The 19079-nt window shown below is 34.1% G+C and overlaps 1 protein-coding gene across 1 annotated transcript in view; it reads right to left on the bottom strand.

Moving 5' to 3' along the window:
• Positions 1 to 742: 742 nt before the first annotated feature.
• LOC134282979 (uncharacterized) overlaps positions 743 to 19079 on the bottom strand; it is a 43652-nt gene continuing 25315 nt past the window's right edge. Inside the window, exons 5-11 of the mRNA XM_062765406.1 lie at positions 12691 to 12903; positions 10503 to 10600; positions 9124 to 10326; positions 5904 to 5925; positions 5572 to 5799; positions 3431 to 3678; positions 743 to 2993 (exon numbers count right to left, since the gene is read on the bottom strand). Of these exons, the coding sequence (XP_062621390.1) occupies positions 2928 to 2993; positions 3431 to 3678; positions 5572 to 5799; positions 5904 to 5925; positions 9124 to 10326; positions 10503 to 10600; positions 12691 to 12903 (2078 nt within the window). The 3' untranslated portion in view covers positions 743 to 2927. The remainder of the gene's footprint in view (positions 2994 to 3430; positions 3679 to 5571; positions 5800 to 5903; positions 5926 to 9123; positions 10327 to 10502; positions 10601 to 12690; positions 12904 to 19079) is intronic.

The raw sequence follows: 19079 nt of genomic DNA, 5'->3' as shown, positions 1-19079 counted from the left end.
TTTTACCCCTCTATAGCGCCATTTTGAATAGAAAAATCGAAAAACAAAAACCGATGTGCACAACTTCAATCCTTCTATTATCTAAAATCAGTAGAATTTCTGCTCCAGCTTTAGCCGTCTGTGAGCCTTTGTCTGGAAACTAAAGCCTATTAATTTTCGTTTAAAGGGAAATAACTCAAAACCGGAAGTGACTTTTTGAAATTTTAGTCAACATTCTGATAGAGTTTATAAACGTCTATAACCTCTGAAAATTTGAGCGAAATCCGTTGAGAAATGAGTGAGATATGAGGCCTCAAAGTTGCGGTCTAGGAAGTAGAAGAAAAAAAAAGAATAATAATCTTTACCATCAGAATCAGTAGAAGGTCTTCCGTTGGAAACGGAAGACCTTAATAATCTTAACCATCAGAATCAGTAGAAGGTCTTCCGTCTGAGCGGAAGACCTTAATTAGGGGGGTGCTAATTTTAGCTTATTTTAGTGGTTTTATGGTAGCCCGTTAAAATAATTAGTACCCTTCTATGTGTTCATCTGCAAAGAATTGAAACTCTGTGTCAGCTTAAAAAAGTAACGCCAAAGTTATTGGCAAACCTTCGAGCAGACAAAAAGCCTAATTTTACGCCCACAAAGAAAACCCGCTTAACGTACCGGTATAGCCTTTAGGACAATTTCTCTTAAAGTACTGCAGGTACTAGGTAATTAATTTTCAGCACATGTACAACAAATAAAAATACCTATAGTTAGTCTTTAAGGTTCGGATATTACATATGATTTTGAATACAATCAAGAATGCTACAATATATTGACACAATTACATGCAACATTGCTTTATAAAACGAATGAAATAAGAATGTTGAATATATTTAAAAATAAAAAAAAATCGCGAAGTTATAGGGAAAATATCACACATATTTCTCATATGAATAAGTCTAATCCTCAACAATAAATGTCCGTCACACGAATTTATGTTGATATACAGGTAAGAAATACGGTATAATTTGTCCAAACCGGCTACCGCCGGTTCCATACATGTAAAATATGGCCTGTTTAGACAGAATCCGGTGTGCAGAAAAAATGCTGGACAATATTAATTTTGAAAATTTTGTTGTTTATTTACAAACCCCTGTTCATCATATACATAATATAATATATAATTGAATGATGAAATCAATCAATATTTTGGAGTCTAGAAATTATTTTAAAAAAGTCTCGCATGACTATCTATATTTTCTTGTTTGTTCACGAAGTTTGAAAATCCGGTAAAGTGTTACATGTACCTTTAGAAATCAAAATCTACAGGCACTCATTAGGCCTACTATATATATTCAGCGGACCAGGTTTCACTTGCCAAAGAGCTCATTCAATGTATAAACAGTAATGCACAATTATTTACGATGTGCTTATTATTTTTGGATTGAACTTTTAATTTTCATGTAAAAAATCATGTCTTCCCACAAAGTGTTATGGCGCCATTTTGAAATGTGTTCGATTTTCGATCCCGATTTATATTTTGTTTGTGAATCGAGAACATATATTTTTTTGTGTTTATGTTATATAATGTGGTAAAAGGAGTTAAAACAGAGTAATTTTTTTTTAATTGTAATTTAATCATATAATTTTTTTTTCAAATGGGCTGTGTCACCGCTGCATTTCTCTGAGTTCTTCTAATGACACTAATCAGGCAAATGTAAACACGGATTTTCACATCAACCACGAAAGGTGTTAATTGCTTTGAAGTAACTCAGGTGTGGCCGGATTAGAGGGAATAATTACCGTTAATTATGAGCAGTTGGGACCAGTATGGCCGTTCGGAATACAGAATAGACAGTATCCGGACTACACAGAATTTTTTCTAATGAATTTGTTAAAGAAGTGCATGAGACTAAAATTTATAGACGGAATGGACAGAAATCCGGAGTACACAGAGTCCGGATTAGACAAATTTTACTGTACTGTCAAGGGGAGAGCTGTAATGGACATCGCCTGATGGTCAACCCCATTCACTATTATTTGTTGAAAAAAATGTATAATTCAATAGAATTTTTTTTTCTATATTTTGTTCATGCTTTGGTAGACTCTGGCACACTATCATAGCTAGCAACGCACTAGATGCTAAAAGTATGAATTCTTAACTAGTCAAGGAATTAAGACATATCGAATTAATAACTGACTTAAAAAATAAATCGTACTTATCTGACAGATTATTGAAATTCATATAACGACATTTTTTTGACGAAATTGAAACTCTCAATAAGAAATTTTAAACAACACATATTTACAATAACAAGTTCATGTTGGTAATAAGGGTATTCTGTAAAATATATTATAAATGAAAATAAAAGATTAAAGAATAATAACAAGTATGCGAAACATTTAACTTTTTCTTCAAAGACGAGTGTTTTTTAAAAGTACATCATAAAATACACATCTATGTACAATGAGTCATTGATAAAATATGCTCTAATACTGACTCTTGTAGTAAAATAGCCTGTATTCTTAATACGATTTAAATATGTTTATTACATACGCTAAAATATACAATAAAATTATGGATATAACGAACAATATTCCAGCTCAAACATCCAATAAACTATACAAAAAATCAGAGCAAAGACCTGCCTCCGAAACATCAGTGGTGGGTGGGAACAGGTGCCCTTCAAAATTTACATTTTTGTTTTATCAATATGTGACACTCAAAGACAAACAGATACACAGAGAGACAAATGTGCTATTCCTTAACATGGCCATCGTGCGTTTAATACAATAGTTCCAGTTTGTCGACTGCAAAGTTGACAATTTGCATAGAAAACAAAACACAAAGACCTTCACTAAAGAATATATACAACAGAAAAAAACAGAAGTTATTGTGGGACTTAACGTCTGATGGTGAAGTAAATATCTGTCATAAACGTGAAATGACGCTATCACTGTCTCAGCCTTGCTGCCTTAGTTCCATTATATCTTGTTCGAGCTTTCCCTCGCTGAGTCGTAGTATTGCCTGAAAATATGAAATTGTAGAATGTTTGCTTCTTAGTATACAGCTTTTTCTGTTTTAGATTTTTATAAAAATAAAACTAATATGTTTATATAAAGAGAAAATTGGCAAATATATCTGTCTCTTTAACAGAAATATAATAATCGTGCCGTCATAATACTATTATTTCATCAATAAGAAAGGTATAGATATTAATAAATCACTATATCTTGCAAGAAAAAATGTTATTTCAATGCCTGTAACAGATGAAAGATTTTTGTTTCTTGTACTAAGCAACATATAATCACCCGCTAATTGATGATACACCACAATGCAGTGCAGGAATAAATTTTGACATAATTCAAATTGAAATATGCAAATGGTTGAAACACTTTAAATTTATCTTTCTGGGTTTTGACCTACGATTGTTACATGTTAATATAGATTTATCATTAGTTCACCTGACACAAATCTCTCCACTTCACACGACAGTCCTCTTTCTCCATGACACTGGTTGCCGGAGTTTTATGTTCCACCTCGTTCCTATAAACTCGGATTCTCTCTACGTCATCAGTTGGAGATTTCTGTACCGGTTCCGGTGTCTTCCCCCATCCTTTGGTCGGGTAGGGAAGGTTTGGTCCGAAGTTCCTCAACAGTTTGTACATAAGGGTCACATCAAATGCAGAAGATGTTGGAATCGATTTATCAACTGTACGATTATATGAAAAAAATTGAAATTATATTACATGTAATTGAATTTCTGAAAATTTTTGAAAGAAAACATGTTCTCAATATAGAACAAAACAAGTTGTTTGTTAAATAAAATCACATTTTTAGATTTTATCTTTTCAAACAAAAGTAAATAAATAAATAAGATTAATTAAAAGTAAACCTCATAAGATCAGTCACTAAAAGTTGAGCTTATAAAAATAATAATATACTATATGCACCTTTTGATACAGAGTTGCAAGGGCATATGTATCTATGGTTGCAAAAATATTTAACAAAAAAAAAAGAAAGAAACAAATACTGATATTATGTGAAAATGATTCTACATGTGTGTGTCTTACTTTTGTTTTTCTTTTAAAAAACAAGAAAATTGTCCATTCGTCTAATCTTTGCAAATTATTGAATATCTATATAATTCGAAAAAAAAATCTTGTTAAAGTTTTCCCTATTATTCAAGAAAGATCTATGATAATTTTGGCTGTAAATGTTGAAAAATGGCATGATTGTAATATAGAAAAAAATAATGAGAACAGCTTTCAAACAACTTTGATCCGAACTACCGGTATTTACATAATGATAACAAGAGGTCCATGGGCCTTATAGGTCACCTGAGCATCATGCAACATCTTTCAAATGATTGACTTTGGTTCATGTTTTAAGCTATGGCATTCACAATTTTGAAAGACGCACCATTGCTAATCATAACTATTCATTTAGCAATTGCTTAGTTTGTTTACTTAATAACCATAATCAGGGTAGGGGAACAAAAATGCATGTCCACTAATCAGTTATATTGAGCAATAATCAGAAGTGCCCAAATCACACATGAACCCCAGACCTTAGGTCTACGCATTGCACAATTTTTGAATTGAAGACACACTTGCTCATCAAAAATGTTTAATTAATACCGAGGAGCAGATTTCAAACATTATATATTTTCAGTATATAAGTAGAGCCCCCCCCCCCCTCTTTGGTATCCCTGACCCAGGGGCCTTGACTTGAAATTCACAATTCTGGAAGAAGAGCACTTGCACATCGTAATTACATAAATAGTTCATCTGCTTATTACCCAGAAGTAGAGAGAAAGATTTTCATAGATGTAAAGTATTATCACTATATTATCATTATAGAGCCACTCCCTAACACCATAATCCCTAACCATGGGGGCATAAAATTCACAATTTTGGTAGAAGCATTCCTGTTCATCATAACTATGTCCTTAATTAGTTTATTTAATACTCAGGAACAGAGAAGAAGATTTTCAAAGAAATAATGCATTTTTATCTATATAATCAATACAGCCCCGCCCTAACACCATAGTTCCTGACCCTGGGGTCATAAAATTCACAATTTTTGTAGAGACACTATTATTAATCATAACTAAGCACTTAATTAGTTTATTTAATACTCAGGAACAGAGAAGAAGATTTTCAAAGAATTTACGCATTTTCACAATATAATAAATAGAGCCCCACCCTAACACCAGAACAACTGATCCTTGGGCCATGAATTTCACAATTTTGGTTACAATTTTGGTTACAATCATACCAACAGTTTGACTGCTTGATGTCCAGGAGTAAAGAAAAAGATTTTTAAATATTGCACTAATTTAAGTGGTTTTTGCCCCACCCCCACGCCCCAGGGGGACAGGGACAATGAAAATCACAATTTTCGTTTCCCTTTACCCAAAGATGCCATATGCCAAATTTGGTTGAAATTGGTTCAGTGGTATCAGAGAAGAAGCTGAAAATGTTCAAATGTTAACGCACGACACACGACGGACGAAACGTGATAGCAACAGGTCACCTGAGTTTACTCAGGTGACCTAAAATGAGAAGAAATGCATACGATAATAATCTAAATTCCGGAATACCTGGAAACAGTAGATCACATTGGTCTTTATTGAGCTGTCTACTTAAGTTCTTTTTCTTCTTCTGAAGTAACATAATTAGCTCTAATGGAGGAAAGACTTTGTCAAAGTATCTCTGAAGAGCTTCTCTGCCGATTTTTGTGAGTTTTTCAAAACACTGAAATCTGTATGTTCTCATTTCCGGTTCAGGAAGATTCCTACAAGCCCCCTTTTCAACTAGTGCGTCTGGGTCTGATGTGGAAAAGAAATGCATAGAATTCAACTGAAAAAGTCTCAGGGTCATTTAAGAACACAGAGACAAGTACATGAAAAAAATAAAAATAAAATAAAAATACCTGTTAACTCTGCAAGTACATCCTAAAAATATAAAACAAACATGTGAATAATATTGCATATATCAGAAGTAAACCATTTATTTTAAAAAAAATAACATTTCATATCCATGTAAGAATGTAAAAAAAAAATTGATAATTATTATATTATTATATTATTTTAAAGATTCAATTGTATTATTTTGTTTTTTCACATGTGTATAGCAATATTCACAAAATCGCAAATCTACAATAGCTTGTCTGCAAAATGAACTTATAAAATGGATATATTTTATATGTCTTTATTTGACACATTTCATGATTTTGTTGAGCGATCGTATTCTTGTCCATTGAAATATTTGTGTGCGAAATTTAATATCATGTTAAAAATTAATACATGTAGTCACGATGTTTAGTTAATGGGTACTAACTGATCAGTTACTGAGTCTTGTAACGGTATGCTTTTATTATCCTCAGTACTATGAAATGAAACTAAGGATAGATTCAATATGAGTTGTAATATGAAATTTGCGTCAAAATCATGGAATGAGCAAAAAGCATGGAATAAAAATAGTAAAAGATTATTTTAAAAGATCTAACATATATACAATACCGACAGGACACAGCCTAACAGACAGCAAACCCGGAGCGTACCCACGGGTTCGCTGTCTGGGTCCGCTTCGGATTCGCTCGGGGTCCGCTATTTATTTTTTTAAAATTCCGGTAAATATTTATGACGACGTTTTAACCTGTAACTACAATAAATGAAATCTAAATATATCATGTGAACAAACGGTTAATTTATAGATGCCATATCATAATTCACGTATTTAGCAAACATTCAAATTACGATTCAACAAAACTTAAGAAATAACAAATATAATTTTAAATGATACAACTCATGAATTTCAAGGCATTTAGTTTAGATGCTTTTGTCAGTTTCACTTGAACACCATTCGAAACTTTGAAAATAAATTAAACACGTCTTTCTTGCTCTTCTGTTTTTACGTTATAACTAAAGAAAAACAAGATGTGTTTGTGAAACACTGATGCCCCCGTATGGCAACATAGCGAAGGTTAAGCTTTCTCAAATGCAGATCAAATATGTTGGTACTAATTAAGGCCTTTTTACAAGAAATGCGAAATATAAAACGCTAGCTACACCTGTTCCAGGGTTATGACCAAGGTTAACATCTTATAATACAGGACAAACTAAATTTCAAGGTGAAAGGGTCAAGGTTGTTGGGTTCTAAAGAAAGGCTTTGTCTCAATGATTACGTATGGGAAGTATGAAAGCGCTGGCCCTTACCGTTCAAAAGTTATGACCAAGGTTAAAGTTTGTAAAAGGTAGGTCAAACTCTAAGGTCAAGGTCAAAGGGTCAAGATTCTTGATATCCAAGAAAGGTCTTGTCACAAGGATTACACATGCGAAATATGAAAGCTCTAGCCCGTACTGTTCAAAAGTTATTGTCAAGGTTAAAGTTTGTAAAAAGTAAGTCAAACTCCAAGGTCAAGGTCAAAGGGTCAAAGTTCTTGATATCAAATGAAAGGTCTTGTCACAGGAATTAAATTTGTGAAGTATGAATGCCCTAGCCCGAACCCTTCAAAAATATGGTCAATGTTGTATTTTTAAAGTAGGTCAAACTCCAAGGTCAAGGTCAAAAGGTCAAAGTTCTTGGTATCCAATTAAAGGTCTTTTTATTAGGATTATATATGTGAAGTATGAAAGCCGTAGTAGTTATTGTTCAAAAGTTATAGCCAAGGTTAAAGTTTTTTCATAATTACGAAAATCTCCAAGGTCAAGGTCAAAGGGTCAAAGTTGTTGGTATTAAGTGAAAGGTCATTTAACAAACATTACATATGTGAAGTATAAATGTCCTGGTGACTACTGTTCAAAAGATATGGCCAAAGTAAAATTTCAAAATTTTCATGTAAAAGTGGGTGAAACTCAAAGGTCAAGGTCAAAAGGTCAAATTTGTTGGTACCCAAAGAAAGGTCTTGTCACAAGGAATACACATATGAAATATGAAAGTCATAGCTCCACTAAATCAAAAGTTCTGGGCAAGGTTAAAGTTTTTGCGGACAAACAGACAAACAGAGAGACAGACAGGCAGAGAGACAGACAGACAGAGAGACAGACAGACAGACAGACACGACAAAAACTATATGCCCCCGAAACTTCGTTTACGGGGGCATAATAATTGCCTAAAAAGCCGCTGTTTGTTTCACTGAATTTCTCGGGAGCGAAATTCCGAGATCGGAGAAATCAAGGAGATCAATTATGCATCTAAATCAACGTCGAATATACAGTTAAATTTTGGAAATTAATTTATCAATGTTCTCCATAATGTCACTGTAAACATGTACAGTGTAGATGTATCGATCACCGCATAAACGACAATGATCGATCCACACACAATACTATTACTGTATTAGAATATACAAGGGGAGGGGCTTACTGGGGGTGAGATTAAAGCGGGGCCGCTTCACTCATCAGTGCGTAAAGCGGTCCCAGAAAGCGAACGCCGGTTTCACTCTAGTGGACCCGGAGTTTACCCCGAGCGAACGCAGAGAAAAACCGGAGCGTACCCAAATCGCATCCCGATCGGTTCCAAATGTCTGAAAGCGAACCCGAGGCTGACCCCAAGCGAACCCGGGGACCGTTTCGGGTTCGCTCTGGTGTTGGGTTGTGTCCAGTCGGTACTGTATGCCAGATTTTTAAAATATTTTAAAAGTACTCCTGATATATATAAAAAAGATATTTGATTGTTTTAAGTATTCATTTTTCATTTGTATTTCAAGTTCTAGAAATAATATTGCTATCGATGGAATATTATCAAAATGAAGTTTCACACTTAGTATGTGATTAAAATATAAATTTGGAACATAATGGTTTGATTTTTATTTATAAAATATCACTTTAAATCGTTTTTTATCACCCAGAACTCACCATGGATCGAAACGTTTTTACCATGCATTAAAATCATTGATATGAATAAACTCTTATCTTTTATAAAAAAAATAAACCTAAACCTAAATTTTATTCACAATATTAAAGTTGTCCGAAGCAAGGTATGTTTCCGATGCATGGTTAACTCCCTATGTGAGATTTATGTGAATCCTAGTTACCAAATGCAAATTCACGTAAAAATTATTTAATATATTGCAAGTATTCAACAAATAACTGTGTGCATGTTTTAGTGATTTTAGCATATTTACATATACTAAGTATACCAGTGATTACCAAATTCCAGTAAGACAGAAGAACTGATTCATGTAGAATGTGGCTGTGATTCAGTTCATGTTTTGGACACAGCATAGTACCCTTCTTTAACAACTCTTCTTCTTCAACGAAGCAATCATCAAATTCGTGAAACACTTCCTGCTTTGAACATTGGAAACCAACAGTGTACATATCGATTTTTTTGTGAAAATTCCTGAGCAAATCATTTAATAAATCTGTGATAATGTTACGAACTTCCAATACAACTTGTTTGGTAACCAGAGTATTTGTTGGTTGAAAAACCTGAAGTTGTATGGAGGAAGGGTTCACTGCCAAAGCTACCGCATGTTGCTTATACGCAAAACAAGCAACGTTTTTGTAAAGGCAACGTCCATTGTCTTGTAAAACTCTCCATTCTCTGTTGGTTCTTGTCAAGCAGGAAACGATCAGACGGAAGTAGAAAAAATATGGCAAGAATTCGAATCGAAAGACCAACACAGGCGTTTTGTATTCCAGAGAGTGGAAATAGTTTTCCTCAGCACTTCCAAATGTGCGCTTATTCATACACGGAATATAATGAGCAACTGTACCAACAGCAATTAAACCAAGACGTTCCATATATTGGAGAAGATGTTCTTTGTACTGGTATCTATTCCAGAAATCCGATGCAAAGTTTCGCAATTTCCATATGTTGGTCAAAAGAGTGTCCAAGATATGCCCACTCGTATAAAAATCCAACCACTCACGCCTGTTTTCTGCAACATCCCTGACGTGGTTCGGGTCTGTAATTATGTTTTTGAAGGAATCAATGAACCACTGGATATCAAGGATAACTGTGTCAGACAGTGCTCCCTCATTGAAGTAAAGGATGACCCCAATGTCATGGTAAAATTTCAGGACGTCTCCCATTTTCGCACTTTTAACTTCATTTTCACTGTAGCACTTTTTGGATAATTCCTCGATTGATATCATTTTTGACCCCCTTTTTTTCAATTCTCGAAAAACAACCTCACATAAAGCCCAGTCGGTGGGGATGTTTTCTTTCCATTTTTCCTCTCTTGCAATTTCAATAATACACTTTTCTAAGTCAGAAAGTGTATCATTAAAAGGTGTACCATCTTCATGGAAACCAAGAACAAAGCACCTCTTCCGGTCCAAGAGCTTCTTCAAATGTTTGTTGAACTGCAGGCGATCCAGTATTTTGTTATAAAACGTATCAGAATTCTGCAGAAGACACATAGATTTATACATGTATTTTTTACTAGAAAGAACTCTATACGCAAGATTTCTTCTTTAAAATAGTTTGTGTAATTTTAAGTAATGAATTATTTGTCTATGATTCAATGGAAGGCATGATTCCAAATTACATCTAAAAATAATATTGCATGTATCAAGAATACCTGGCCTTTGACTTTTTCAAAATGAGTTCCTACGATGACAACTGGAGCATTACTTTCACAATAGGTGTGGACAGACTTAAGCCAAAAAAGGATGTAGTCTGTGTAAAATAAAGTTGATGCAATTATATTTAGATTCCAACTCTTTTTCTGTGTTTACTCCCTGAATGTCAAATGTGCCGATTTTCTCGATTTTATAAAAGAAAAATCTAAATTTTGACAAATGAAGGGCAGATGGCTCATATGCAGGGGAAAATCTGACGGATGCCATTGTATCTGATCATGAAGTCAATGGGCAGGACTACGATCGAAAACTAATAAAAATGCTTCATGTAGTTTTTATCTATAAAATACCATTTTAACTTATTTTACCTTTTCTCTTTCATAAACACGACGGAAAAAGCTTTGTCCACAGGTTCAGCCTACTAAACATTTTATATTTTATTGTCAGCGTTTCTTGTGTGGAATGATTACCTCGGGGTTTTCACGATTCTTTCCTTAAATACACAAGTGGGGATAGGTTATGGAGGACGTTAATCTACATGCACCTGTAGCGTCAATAGGTAAGCAAATTCTCCCATGTTTTAAATGAAGTTAATGAACTGGCAATGTATATAGATCAGACCAACGTTTAATTGAGGTTTACTTCATTTTATCGGCCTTGAAAAAGGAACTTTTTTAATAGAACATCAATATAGCCGAATGTAGAAAAAATTCATGAAAGATTTTCATAATAGGTGACAATAGACAGAAAAACACGTAGATTCACAAAATGTTGTTCGCATTATATCTTCATGTAAAATCCCGTTTAATGATGAAGAAAATCATACTTTCTGGTTCTATATTATCTTTCATAAATGAATAAGCAGCTAGATAACTATTCCCAAGGGATTAATTGCACTGCTCTCTCATCCTTGTCTTCTAAATTTACAAAAAGAACTTTTTTTACCTCGGACAGAATGGAGTTATAATCTGATTACCTGTTGAAATTAACAACATTAAGGCAGAAAAAAATTAAATTAAATAAAAATATAGCTTACAAAATGAAATAGTAATAATAATAAACCCTATCTTTATATATATCTTGATTTTAGAATTCAATAAAATTATTATAAGTCATTCTGTACATTATTGTAACCAAAATATATATGAACATTATTTTAGATCCATATTTCAGAGAATGTACACTTCAATCAAAATTCACCTTAACTTCAAAACAATGTTCATTTGCAGGCAGAAGCTTTACAGTTATTAATCTCAATGTGACAGATAAAGATAATGCTTAGAATTTTTTTCGTGTGGTTGGTCAATTAATCCCAAAGGTCTAAATGTACAGCCTGCCTTCCCACTTTACGATGGTAGCATTCTCAGCCGATATCTCTCTTTGCCCATTCATTCTTATGCATAGTTAAGGCATCTAACCCCCCCCCTCCCCCAGCTCCAAACAAGGAGATATATAGAACCAAACGTAGCATCACAATTTGTATTTCTGCGAAGAAACATACCATCATACTAAATTTGAACTTGATTGGGCAACCATAAAAAAGTTATTAGAAAAAAGCAGAAAATTTGTGGACGGAAGAATAACAGATGGACAGACAGACAGCTAGACAGACTGACAGACGGATAGACCGAGTGATTACTATAGGGCACCCGCAAATCCTTGTGGCCCTCTAATTATTTTTTTTGAATTGTGTACGGATATTTTTTTTTTCATTTTCCCGATATTGACAGGGTTTATGCAGTAGATGTTAACAGTCGTCAGGTTATTCTCACTTTCCTGAGACACCTGATCACACCCCGCTTTTAGAGGTCCGTATTTCTGTCCCCCTCTCAACATTTTAGTGTTAAATTGTACTTTGAGCATAAACGGTCAATTTTTTGGTCAGCATTAAGTCATATTGGTTCGACTAATCGTAAACACTTGTAAATAGAGAAATAAGATGTCACATGATCTTTCAGAACATTCACATTAGACACAACACAAACAAACGCAGAGATCGTATTTAGTTAGGAATGTGCTAATTTTATGAATAAAATATAACATCCCTGACATGAATAAACACAATCTCGGTTTTGGTGTAATTCCACGTCGGAAGAATATCGTAATTTATTCTACTTTCAGAAATACACAGCTTGCCTATCATTCTCTTAACAAAAGGCATTGTAATATATTTATTTAGTCTCTTACCTCCATAGGTCCAGTCAGCAAACATTGTCCCCTCTTGTTCACACAACGCTGGGTCAATCTTCTCATCAAATGACTTAGACATATCTATCACCAGTAGATAGAAAGCTCTTCTGCTGAGATAGACCTGATGACAGGCGTAGTAGGCACACTGTCCTCCAAAATCTACCACACTCAGAATCTGCCTGTCGTCTTTGTCTGTACTGTCTGATAATGCTGTAAAAACGATTTCATGAACTACATGTAATCGAAAATTGAAACTTTCTTTTTATCAAATTACCTACATCAATGGATGTCATGTATATTAAAAAATGTCAATGTTCATTCAAAATTGAGTTGAACATGACTTACAAAATGAATTGAATTTTTTGTGTGTGAAAAATTTGAATAAAATATGTTAATATTTGAGAATAATTAAAATTTACTTGTTACGCGTCATTTGATTGGATAAAAGATTTTATCAAATTTGTAATAACATAACTTGCCTACGTCACAATGAGTTACGAAAAAAAAAAAACGTATTACTCCGCTTGACGTTACTTTTAAAATTAAGTCAATGTGTAGCCTTATTCTGGGGGAAAATTGTCTCATTGTCTGCACTGAAATTAAATTATAAGGAATAAAGCTAATTTCAACTTATATTATACGCATAACAAAACTTGGGGTTGTTTACGCTTTTTAATAAACCGCTTCGCGGTTTATAAAGCGTAAACTGCCCCATGTTATGTTATATCGTATAATATAAGTTGAAATAAGCTTCATTCCTTAAATAATTCATTCTTCGTATTGATTATAACATTCTCAATATGTAATAGTATACATGTACATGAGTTTGTTACAACAGCTGCGCAGCACGGTGACATCATGTTGAAATACTACATTTAAAAAAAAACAAGCTGTAGCTCCACTGATATTTACTTAACAAAGTAGAACTTGAACGTAAAACTATTGCGACAGCTATGTAAAATAGAATGACGATCCTGGTTTAAGGTAGGAGAAAAAAACCCTGGATTCTATTTCAACCAATTTCTTAAAAGGTAAAGAAGAAAAAAGAAAAATATTACTATATTGCCAACAATGAATGATCCCTGTAAGAAAATAAGTTTTGGCATGGCTGCGTCATATTTTGTGAAAAAATCAGAGAATCCTATATATGTATATTGGTCACTCGGGGGCTTGCATTTTGGACGTAACAGTCTGTTATAAAATGCTATGTAACTTTGTTCCATAAATTGTAGTTGATATTTGGAAACATATATACAGAGTCACTATCCTTTATGAACTACAAAGGTCAAGATCATATCAAGAGATCAAAGGTCAAATATTGTAACGTCATCTATTGAACCTTTTAGATTTTATGCCATTGAATTTTTTTTAATTGCCGACATATCTGAAACCAGTGTTTCAATTTTCCTTTTTTTTTTACACATTTTATTCTAGGACCCATTTAAATAATTCTGTATTTTTTTGTAAAAATTGAATTATACATTTCTTCTTATGGAACCTTAAACTGTCGGATAATTACATATGAATTATCAATTCTGAAGCTATGTATGTTTTATTTTTACTGAATATTTTACTCAGATTTTCCAGTATTTATTTGACTTACCGATTCAAAGTAAAAAAATGGTTATGTTTATAAAATGTATTACACTAATTTGCAAAAGATCAATCGATATTTCTAAAATAAGGCTTATTCTCTAGTCCAATTTCACAATCTTCTTACGGGGGTCTGATAGGCCATATTTAAGACTTTGTGGGGAAAATATGCGTGGTCGAATTTCTTTCATATCATACAGAAAGAGAGATTCTGTATCCTAGAACAAAGTATCAAAGTTTCGGAAAAATGGAATTTAAGGGAAAATCTAGCCTATCTATTGTGTTTTACCTTATGTCTCTTGACGTCAATTTGACAGCAATTAGACAAAAGTTGTTGTAGAAGTAGCCTTTTGAGAGTATTTCAAATTTCTAAAAATTGTAAACATAGCAACACCATGTGCTTATACTAAAAAGAGATACGACTGTATATTGGTGATGTTTACTGGCATTCGTATGAAAGGTTTTGTTTTTAAATCGAAGAAAAAAGGTAGGATATGTAGCATTTTTCAAAGAATTCTACATGTACGAAATTTCTGTTTTGGTAGCCCTCTTCCAACGTTGTTTATCAGTATCATAAACTGATTTAAAGAATATTAAACTTAGTGTGGTCGGCAATTACCTACTTATTTAAAGTCCCTCTGAAATCCAAGCAACAATTTAAGGCAAGTAGGCTTTGAAAGAATTTCATTCAGCGTTTAAGTGAAGTGAACCTTTTGTTCAAATGTCTAATTGTAATAGAAGGATATGGAAATAACGAACAGTATTCAATCTCAACGTACATTAAACAAATATACAAAATAAGAGCAGAGATCCCACGGACCTCCGAAACATCAGAGGTGGGATCAGGTGCCATGGAGGAGTGAGCATCCCCTGCTGACCGGTCACACCCGCCGTGTGCTCGTTGTCATAATCAGGAAATAACGGAAAAAATCCGTGGTCAATTCAGTGTAAAAATAATGGACTAACAATTGGTATGAAAAACGTCAGTCAGCATTTCATTCAATGATAAATTGTATTTGCTGACAAGGTCATTGTATCGACCATAGAATTTACGAAATGATGACTTTAAACGAGACTGTTGATATTCTCGTTTCATCAACTTGCTTGTCAATAATTTACCTCGTTTAAGAAATTGTTCATACGTAGAGCATGCTCTTGCGTATCGAATCAACTGAGATATAAAAACTCCGTATGCAGGTGATGAAGGTATATTGCTGCATAAGTAAGGGAAGTTGACGATAGAAAAGTTAAAGTCATCACGTTTATCATTTAGCTTGGTTGTTAGATTACCATTAGTGTCTTTTTCAAGTAAGATATCCAAGTATGAAGCAGAAGTGTCGGACTCTGTGGTATCTTTTATCTCAAGCTCAGCAGGATATATCGTGTCGACGTAGGAATGGAAATTATCATTATTAATTGACAAGACGTCGTCGATATATCTAAATGTCGAGTTGAAGGCCACAGCAAGTGTTTTCTTCTTTTCACGTAAAAGATTCTGCATAAATTCTGCTTCATATGAATATAAAAATAAGTCTGCTAATAACGGAGCGCAATTTGTACCCATGGGAATTCCAATAGATTGTTGGAATACCTGGTCTCCAAAAACCACATAGATATTGTCAATCAGAAACTCAAGCATCTTCTTGATGTCAATTTCAGAGTACTTATGTGTGCAATCAGAATCTGTTTTAACAAAATAATTTTTCAAATGACCAATGACGAGGTAAGTAAACTTACGAGTTCCATTTTTGTTGAAGAAGCAGCTGTCAATGATATCAAAAAGCCTGGATTTTAATTTGTCGTGGGGAATTGTTGTGTATAAAGTTGAAAAGTCGTAAGTTTTTATGCTGTTGATTTTTGTAAAGTCTTGTGATTTCAAATTGTCCAAAAGTTCTTTAGAATTTTTTAGTATCCACATCTGATTTACACCACTTCTTGAATATATAGTTGTACAGTACTCTTGAAGTTTTTCCTTCACTACTGTCAATATTTTAGTGAGAAGTGACAGGTGATTTTGAAGAATTTCTTCCGTAGAAAGAGAAGTATATGCATAAGTAGGATTACCACTTGTAAAATTAAATCCAAGTTCTTCTAGAATGCAATTTATATAATGAGCCTTACAAACGAAGACAATGTTGTTACCTGCTTTGTCGGCAGGAACCAGTACGTACTGGTCGTGTAATCTATCTAATTCTTTTTTCACTTCTGGTTTATTGAACACAGAAGGATAGATGGTTTTCATTTTGCCCCTCAATCTTTTAATACGTGACTTTAACATAGACCTGATACATTTAATCCATTCTGACAAGGTGTCAATGTCTTCTTTTTCATATTTAGCCCATCGTCTGGCGTAATTTTCAACAGAATCCATAATGATAATATTTATGAAATTCCGACGCCAGTTGAAGGATCGGGGTTCCCTATATTTAGGACCTTTTAAAATAAGTGATCTAAGGTCCTCATTACGGACTATATTTACGTCACCTGTAATAACGTGTCCAGCAGGACTATAGTTATAGGGCGAAGAAGAACAAGAACATGAAAGGGGATTATTTTTCAGATAGTCGATATCCAGGCCATGTAAAGTGTTTTTGTAATTGAAAAGTTTGGAAGCAATGGTCGATGTATATTTTTAGGAAATACAAGGCGTAGTCTTTAACTTGAAATATGGTGGAATACAAGACTGGACCCTTTTGTGATTAAGAATATTACTTATATTAACCGCGTCAATTCCTTTATTGGCGTATTGAAGTTTAAGGAAAAGACGGATTGTTTTAGCTGCATTTTCTTCCGTGAAACGTGCGGGTTTAAAAAGCCTATGATGTGCAATATCCATAATCACAGAACCGAGCCTATATTCAGGTGTCGAGGAATCTAAATTTGGATGTTCCTTGGTCTTTTCAAGAAGACTATGTAAAAGTTTCAAAGGGACAGAGTAAAGTTTGGTTCGAATATGATGTAGACCTAACTGTTGATTTACATAAGGTAGTAATGAATCAAAAGAGACGTCGTGTATTGCAGGTTTATTGTACGAACGATGTCCATGACTACACTTACGTCTCTGAGTATTGTTAAAAAGTCCCATCACAGTTACATTATTACACTGCGGGCTTGAAAGATTTCCAACACTATCGACATTGTCATTACATCCATAGGGAAAGGCTGTCCCTAGTTTCCTAATCCAAAACTCTTCACGTTGTCTACGGAAAGGTGTACTCAACGACGGACTATTTGTGTGGTGATAAATCTTTTCCAGAATTCTAACTTTCATTGATAAAATAGAATGATCAGGTGAATTAAAATGTTTATATAAAAGCTGCTGACTATCATGATTTATTTGAAATCGGTGACCTGATATTCTTTTGTTAAGCGATCCCTTGGTTTCACCGACATAAATAAGTCCACACAGATTACATTCTATTCCATAGACAACATTAGACGATTTGCAGTTCAGATTTTCCCAAGTTTTGGTATAAAAGCTCTGTCCAGTAAGATTACTGGTGAAAGAAGTGTCAGTTATCAAAATGTCACAGGTTTTACAGTTTCGCACAGAACATTTTGAAACCGAAGACATTGGATCGGAAAAGGAATCATCCAATATATTTGTAATAGAAACTTTACACTCTTTCAATTTGGTATATGATTTATTGGTTTTATACCAAAACTGGGAATCTGAAGACTGTACATATGACATATGTTTAATATCCCTGAGGATAATCCGAGGGGCACCAAATGAACTCCTTGAGTCTGTGTCCCTTATAGACTCAAAGGAGTGACGCCTTTTTATACTGGGCGACGCGCCTGCCAGTATCATTTCGTTATTATGTGTACTCATGCATGAATAAGTACCGAACGACAAGTATCCTCGGGGACAAATTGTCCACCAGCAGTGATACATGTTCGGTGGTTGAAAGAAGGATATGGAAATAACGAACAGTATTCAATCTCAACGTCCATTAAACAAATATACAAAATAAGTGCAGAGCAAACACGGACCTCCGAAACATCAGAGGTGGGATCAGATGCCATGGAGGAGTGAGCATCCCCTGCCGACCGGTCACACCCGCCGTGTGCTCAAGGTACTGTTTTGATAAAAAGAAGTCATTTCCTTCGTTTAAAGTAACCATGGCAACGCTTTTCATATAAACATTATAAAAAACAAGATGTGTTTGTGAAACACTATGCGCCCGGCGGCAACAAAGTTAAAAAATCTATTTTTAGCATATTGGTCACAGTCAAGGTCACAAGGTCATTGACCTTGGTGTCATTCGAAAGAACTTAATGGGTGGAGTATGCATACCAAATATGCAGTCTCTACCTCCCATAGTTCAAAAGTTATGGCGAAAGGGTGTAAAAAGCTATTATTAGCATATAGGTCACAGTCAAGCAACAAGATCATTGACCTTGTCGTCGTTTGAAAGGACTTTATTAGTGGAGTAAGTATACCAAATATGAAGTCCCTATATTCTATGGTTCAAAATTTATGACGAACAGTGGAAAAAGCTATTTTTAGCATATAGGTCACAGTCAAGGTCACAAGGTCATTGACCTTGGTGTCATTTGAAAGAACTTAATGGGTGGAGTATGCACATCAAATGTGAAGTCCCTATCTCCTACTGGTCAAAAGTTATGGCAAAAAGTGTAAAAAGCTATTTTTAGCATATAGGTCACAGTCAAGGTCATAAGATCAATGACCTTCTCAACGTTTGAAACGACTTTATTAGTGGAATAAGTATACTAAATATGAAGTCTCTATCTCCTATGGTTCAAAAGTTATGACAAACAGTGGAAAA

This window comes from Saccostrea cucullata, unplaced genomic scaffold (genome assembly GCF_032062105.1).
Source record: "Saccostrea cucullata isolate Sc308-1 unplaced genomic scaffold, CSIRO_AGI_Scuc_v1 ctg1304, whole genome shotgun sequence".
Taxonomy (NCBI): Eukaryota; Metazoa; Mollusca; class Bivalvia; order Ostreida; family Ostreidae; genus Saccostrea; species Saccostrea cuccullata.
This window is presented reverse-complemented; position numbering and strand designations above follow the sequence as displayed.